General features: G+C 50.8%; 1 protein-coding gene across 1 annotated transcript; it reads left to right on the top strand.

The window, feature by feature from the left end:
* The first annotated feature begins 562 nt into the window (after window positions 1-562).
* On the top strand, window positions 563-1636 carry LOC144180214 (uncharacterized). The gene is made up of 2 exons (XM_077708594.1): window positions 563-1105; window positions 1298-1636. Exons 1-2 carry the CDS (start codon window positions 563-565, stop codon window positions 1634-1636), a joined length of 882 nt encoding a protein of 293 aa, XP_077564720.1.
* Window positions 1637-7271: the final 5635 nt, after the last annotated feature.

The following is a 7271-nucleotide window of genomic DNA, read 5'->3' as shown; positions in this document are numbered from 1 at the left end:
CTAATAAACACAAATTAGATCGAACGTACTTATAAAATATGCATACGCACGTAAATATTCATAGGGTATGATTAGGATGCCAAGACGCAAGATACGTGTATTTATATATTTAAAATGCGTTAGCAGGCACAGCACCTGACATCAGTAATATGTGAAGTCTCTAAGCAGCAGAAAGCGGCATCATTTTCTTCCCTCTGAGAACACATTCTAAGTCCTGGGCATGGCAGAAATTATTAATGGTGTGCGAATATCAAATTTTTCGGGGACCGCCAGGGGGCGCCGACCAGTGCAGACGCGACAAGGTCGGCTCCCAAGTGTTTGAAAGATTTCGGTGGGATAATCTAGTTTTATCGCTGTGTTTTTGGCTTCAACCAACGCCGGAAGTTGCAGCGCTTCTGTGGATACCAGGTTTTCGCCGGTGGGTGATCTTTTCACCGAAGTACTGAACTTTTTCCCCGACACCACGCTGGCGACCGCTAGGCCTAACGCTCGGCAGGCCTAGCGCGGCGACGCGCCGGTGGCTGCCCTCGCTGCTGGTACGACGAACTCTGCGACAGCTGTCATGGCGGCGGCTTCGATGCAAGTGGAAGGCGATTTCATCGCCGAAGACGATATTGACAAGGAATCGGGCTGGAACAAGGTCACCAGCCGAAGAGAAAAAAAAGTCAGCCGACCGCAGCACGATAGTCACGCTAGCGAAGAGAAGGTGAGTGCACGCCGGCCGTTTTCCAGCGTCGTGAATCCGGTGGTAAAGGCCTCACGCATGCCTCCCATGCCTCAGGAGCACATCAAGATTGTGATACGCCCCAGAGGGGGATTGAATTTGGAGAAAGTGGGCCCCACCGTGGGTAAGGCGATTACCGAAGGGGCAAGCTTGAGCTCGGAGCAAACGGTGCATGACGTAATCTGCCCAAACATTACGCAAAACATTATGGTGGCCAGCACCCCTCTAAGAGAAAATGCGGACAAGTACGCTCGCATCAAGTTCATAACGGTGGCCGGGAAGGTCTTCGAAGTCAACGCTTACGATACCGCCCACAGCGATACGTGCAAGGGGATTATTAAAAACGTGGACATCCCAGACGGGCCTGCAAGCCTTGAAAGTGTGAGCACAGGAGTCATCGTTCTCTCGTAACTGCTAGTCGAGTGGCCAATCCCACCTAGCAACTCATCATCAGTGTGGCGCACGCGAGCACCACACCATCTTCTTCATCTTTCATCCTCGCGCCTTCTTGACCATCGCTTTTCGCAACGGCCTCTCGGCGAGGTTGCGTCGTCATTAAACGCGTCCTTCGAGTCGCCCGTGTCCGAGTCTTGCAAAAGGAACATTTTTAACGACCGTAACCCGTTGGCGCTCGGCGTCAAGAGAATCAAGAACTCCGGATCTGTTATTATTGTATTCGACGGACTTCGTGTACCGAACTTTGTGAGATATGGACGTACTCTAGTGCGCTGCTACTTATATCGGAAACAAGTGGACGTGTGCTATGCTTGCGGAAAGATCGCACACCGGAAGGACGTTTTCCCGACACCCGGTGTTTCGAATAGAGGTGTTTCGAATGTAGCGGCGTGCGCAACCCAAGTGACCCACATGCGTGCAACCCGAAATGCAAGCTGTGCGGGGGCTTGCATGTGACAGCGGATAAATCGTGCAAGAAACCCTACTTGATGCCATACGTGGTGCGTGTTAGACGTCAAGAGCGCGCGAAGGCACAGATGTTCAAGGAAGAGACGCAGACGGTGAGCGACAGGTCCGAATCCAGGGGGCGAGCTAGCTCGCGCTGCCGCTCTCGGTCCCGACGTCGTGCGTCATCAAAAAAGCGAGACGCAAGCAGGAGCAGAGGTCGCTCCAGCTCCAGGGGGCCACAGGCGCGTTTCGCGGCTGGTGGGGGCGCAGACTCGTGGGCCAACAACGTTAAGGGCAAAGAAAAACGCGCGGATCAGCCAATGACCCAAGCGAATCGTAGTCTAGAAAGAGATAGGATTCTATCGCTGGAAAAAGGAGAACAACAGCCTGAGGGCGGCGGTAAAGAGGCTCACTCTCGAATTGATCGAGCTCAGCAGAGAGATTACTCGTAACAAGTCCGAGTCCTCTGACAGTCTCTCAGATAGCGAGGTTCCGGGGTCCATGGAGGTTCCTCCGTCAGAGGGCGAGCGTCCCTCAGATAGCGAAGTTCCAAGGTCCATGGAGGTTGCTCCGTCAGAGGGCGAGACCGCAGAGTGCCCAGCTCCCAAGAAGCAGGCCCTTACTATGCCCAGTCAGTTGCAGTTTAAGGCAAAGTCGGAAATCAAGGAGGCTCTATCTGCGATTGATGATAGTATCAAGCAGATAAACGACCGACTCGCCCGTATTGAGCCCAATGAGGAGAGCGTCGGGGCTAGGCTGCAAAATATCGAGGCATACTTGAATGATACGGTAGTTCCAGCTACGGTGAAGATCTATCCCAACCCTTTGGCAGAGCAGGGTAGATCCCCCAGTAATACCAGAGTCCTTCAATGCTTTTCTGGTCACGAAACTTCTCCGTAACGCTATGGGAGAGCTTCATATAGGGACCAAAGCTCCCGCGCGGTGGCGCTACGAGTCCGGTGAAGGCGGCTTGGACGGCGGCGGCCGCATTTCCAGTGCGTTGGAGCGCGAGCATGGTGGTGTTTGTTGTGTGATATAGCTTTCTGCACTAATCACGAAGGGCAAACTATGTGAACTACCATGCCTCTGATGTGCTGTGTACCTGGTTGACGCTCTGGCTATCGGAGTACAACGGAAAAGGCTTCGCTGTTCTGCCTCCCAGGCGACCGCAAACAACGCGACAGGTGGAAGCGAGCCATTCCACGACAGGAGACGGACGCTTTCAGCTTCGAGTCGAAGGCCGTTAGTGTGTGCGAGAAACATTTCGACCCTACCGACATTATTCGAGCCGATGAGTTCAAAATAAGTGGGCAATCTGTGCTTCTGCAGCGGGAGAAGCTCAAGCTCCGAGTCGATGCCATACCTCGCGGATATTTAAAAACCTGCCGGCGTATTTTACGAAGCCCAAGCCACGGTCGCGCTCACAACGAGAAAATCCGTCTGCACAATGTCGTCGCGTTAAGCGTTGAACAACGATGGGACTGCAGCTACTGGGATTTTGGTTATCGAATCAGACATTTTGAATTTAGAAACCGGAGCATGGCTATCTTTGCCTGCATACATATATATTTTTAACTTGACCGCCGTGCTTGCCCAGGGGCTAAGGCGTTGTGCTGATAAGTTCAAGGACGCGGGTTTCCAGGCGCTTTCTGATGGAGGCGAAAAGAGAAAACGCTTGTGTGTTCGAGATTTCGGCGCAAGTTTGAGATACCTGAGAGGTTGAAATTAATCCGGAGTGCTACACGACGGCGCGCGCCTCATTGCCGGTGTAGCGTCGGCCGGCACGTTAAACCTCATAATCAATCAATCAATGTTTTTTAACTTGACGTTTGGGTGGGAGGGGTGTGACAGGCACTGAGCGGGCTAGATTTTATCTGTTGACACCCTATGCCTATGAGGACAGCCGAGAAAGTCGCTCAAGGCTGTAGCATTTACTCCTACCCTGGCCCCTCCATGCGCCCATTATGCTGCTTCCATTTTGTGAGCGTTTTTTTTTTATCCTGCTGTCCATCTTTTCGCATCTCGAATATTTTTTTACATTACATAAAATAAATACATAAACATAAAATAGCGCAAACACAGCGCTAACCCAACGTGCTGTATGTTTGCCCACCTATTTGCTCAGCGCAGCATGTCGCCCAGGGCTGAATACCAATTTAATCCTGGCGCAAGTTAACTCAAATCATGCAGGCGACTGCTAAAGGCCAGTCAAAAATTGAAAACGTCAGATGTCCGCCTTGCCAAAGCGAGAACGCAGCGGTGCCTGCCGCAACGAACGAACACTGCAACATATGCGCCTCAGTAACACCCGTGGTCTTGCCTCAATTTCACAGCTGAGCTACGGGACAGCAACTGACTCAAAAACTTCGCTCGCGTTTTTACAGGTGGAAATTAAGAGCAGATGAAAGTAGGCGCGTTGCCGATGGAGAAACAGCCGGCCAGCAAGCGTCGTCGCCCGCCGGCGAAGCCTTCACGTTAACAGGGGCGATCCTAGCGGCAGCTTTTGTCCCTGAATAAAACTTCGGCCGGAGTTTCGTGACCAGAAAAGCATTGAAGGACTCTGGTAATACTAACCTAAATAACGCAATCGCACACGGTCAAGATGGCCTCGATAACTAAAGCCTTTAGCGCCTGGCAATGAAACTGCCGAGGATTCAACCCAAAAAAGGCGGCGCTCCAGCAGTTTATTAGATCACAAGCTGAGAAACCACATGTTATTTTGCTTCAGGAGACTCTTGCGGCTGACCTCCCTTTCACGAGATACAAAGCGGAGACCCTCCGGGAGGATAAAGGCAGGGGTGTGGCTATTTTGATAAATAAGAAGATCCCTTATATCCGACACGAGCCCCGTACGTCGAATTGTAAAGTAGAATTTATCGCTGTGGAAGATAATTCCTAATAATTATATAGGAAACAGCAGCACTATAATTCTCTTCAATTTGTATAGTAGCCCAAAAGAATCGAGGCAGAGCTTTAAGGCCATCCTAACTAAAGTGGCACGGCTATCCGGTAACGCTCCTGTGATCGTTGGTGGGGATTTCAATGCCCCTCACCAAGCGCGGAAATACCCTTACTCCACCGGCAAGAGTGAAAGGTTATGGACGCACGCCTCGGACCTTAGTCTCACCCTCATTACAGACCCGGGTCACCCAACTAGATGCGGCAGGGACTCGACGCCGGACCTAACTTTTGTCCGGGGAATCGAGAAACCTAGCTGGGTGAATACTGATATTGACCTCGGCAGCGATCACTATATTGTAGTCGTCAGCTTCGAGGTAGTCTGTAAGAAGCTGAGGGAGTTTAAACTGATTGATTGGGATAAGTTCCTCAAATTGAGGGCAAATCCCGATGCCACTCCCGATGAGGCAGATCCTCCGCTCGAGAGCTGGATAGAGCAGCTTGGGCTGGACATTCACGCGTCAGAAAGAACCATCCTCACGGATGTTGGAACTGAGAAGATGGACCACAGATTAGCTAAGCTCCTTGAGGCTAAGCAATCAATACTAGCACGGTAGAAAGAACGACTGAACACGGGACTTAGGAAAAAGATCGCGCTGCTGAGCAGTGAGATTGAGGAGTACTGTAAAGTTCAATGTAAACAACAATGGGATGAGATATGCAATTCCATAGACGGCCAACTTCGCAAAGGGAGAGGCTGGGGTCTCCTCAGACATCTACTAGATGAGGGAGGTTCCAGATCCAAGCCAACCCAGCGGTCGCTACTGAGCAAAATAATTCACAAGGCGCGGAAGGAAGCTAAGGATGACGAGCTCGTGGAAGATCTAGCCGGTCAGTATTTGCCACTTATAAAAACGCAGACTTTCGTCCCTTCGCCAGTAGTGTATACGGCTTCTCCCAACCACGCGGTTGACGAAGATTTTTCGGAGGGAGAAGTTCGTTTGCTGTTCAGGAGCTTAACAGTAAATCTGCTGCTTGCCCTGATGGTATTTCGAACAGAGTTCTTCGCAATCTTGAGGATAATTCCATCAGCTATCTAACCAGACAAATCAATAATATCTGGACAGAGGGCCACGTCCCAGACACTTGGAAACACGCTAATACGATACTCATTCCTAAGCCGGGCAAGCCTCTCGGACTTAAAAACCTCAGACCGATCTCTCTGACTTCCTGCCTCGGCAAGGTTGCGGAGCATGTTGAGCTTAACAGGCTCTCCGCTTATGCGGAGGATAACCAGCTTTTCACGTATACCATGACCGGCTTCAGGCCGGGTCTTTCGACCCAGGAAGCTATGCTCCGAATCAAAAAGAAGCTGCTAGATCGGGTCACTCATGACACAAGGGCCATTCTGGGCCTTGATGTAGAAAAAGCCTTCGATAATATACGCCACATGGCTATACTTTAGGCCATAACAGACCTTAGTCTCGGCGAACCTTTCTTTTCTTACGTTCGATCTTTTCTCAGCGGCAGAACCGCCTCCCTATGCATTGGAGATACTATATCAGAACCCCTCCAACTTGGAGACAGGGGAACTCCTTAATGCTCGGTACTGTCTCCCTTTTTGCTCAATCTAGTCATGTCCAAATTAGCTAGAACACTTCTCGATATTGAGGGGGTTTCATCCCACGCTTTCATCCTATGTCACATTTCTTACGTCGCGGCTATGCTCAATTGGAAGAAAACATAAGAGAAATGCCTCGACACCATGATTCGTCGTGTTTTAAGGTAGCTTTGGGGCTTCCTATCAATGTATCCAGAGATCTACTGAAACTAGGGGTTCACAATACGTCATCAGAAATCGCAGAAGCCCAGCACTCTGCGCAGGTAGGTCGACTTTCAGGCACTAGAGCAGGCAGAGAAATTGTGGTCCCTCTGGGCATTTTTAACGAAAGAATAAGGAGAGTGATAAACACCTTAGAAGAGAAATCAGAGACTCCATCGTGGTCCGTCCTTTCCCCAGAAACGTACACCCTGTCTTTCATCAAGGAAGGAGACTGTTTCGAGCCAAGGCACTTCTAGCTGCAGCTCTCGAGAGCCCTACGGAGTCGGCTTTTGTAGATGCTGCTCAGATAAATGGAAGACAGGCCTTTTCGATAGCCGTCATTGATGCTCAAGAACGGATGCGCAATGCACTTTCCGTGTTTACCAAGAATCAGAGATTGCTGAGCAAATGGCCATTGCACTTGCTCTGCTTGATCCTCAACATAAGGCCATATATGGCGACTCTACGGCGGCCACTCGAGCCTTCGCCAGGGGAGTGGTTGATGCCAAAGTCTCCAAGTTATTGGAAGATAGACACATTAGTAATCATTCGATAGTCTGGTTTCCAGCCCACATGGGCGACCTCGGGGGAGGACAGCGGAACTTCAATGAATCCGCACACGAGGCGGCGCGAGGACTCATCAGCCGCGCACCCTCCCAACCACCCCCGTCTCCACAAAGGGCTTTCAAGGATCAACTTCAGACCTACAACGAGCTCACCAAGCACTTCTACTTAAATCGACGGGAATTTGCGCTCCCACACAAAGGATTCAACAGGGCGCAGTCAGTCACTCTCCGCATGTTACAAACAGACTCATACGCCAATCCTTGGAGGATGAGCCACATCGACTCGGGCTACGACGGAACTGCTACGTGTTGAAAGTGTGATGGGCGTGTGAACTTGGGTCATTTGTTGTGTGGTTGT

This window comes from Haemaphysalis longicornis, unplaced genomic scaffold (genome assembly GCF_048455015.1).
Source record: "Haemaphysalis longicornis isolate Haplotype H1 unplaced genomic scaffold, Haemaphysalis longicornis Haplotype H1 scaffold_4, whole genome shotgun sequence".
NCBI lineage: Eukaryota > Metazoa > Arthropoda > Arachnida > Ixodida > Ixodidae > Haemaphysalis > Haemaphysalis longicornis.
The sequence above is the reverse complement of the archived record's forward strand: the minus strand, read 5'-3'. Positions and strand labels throughout refer to the sequence as shown.

Bases quoted from the DNA above. Each gene is read 5' to 3' on its own strand.
- LOC144180214 (XM_077708594.1), top strand. From the start codon at position 563: ATGGCGGCGGCTTCGATGCAAGTGGAAGGCGATTTCATCGCCGAAGAC. The intron at 1,106-1,297 runs GTGAGCACAGGA...GCGTCCTTCGAG, and splicing joins GGCCTGCAAGCCTTGAAAGT to TCGCCCGTGTCCGAGTCTTG.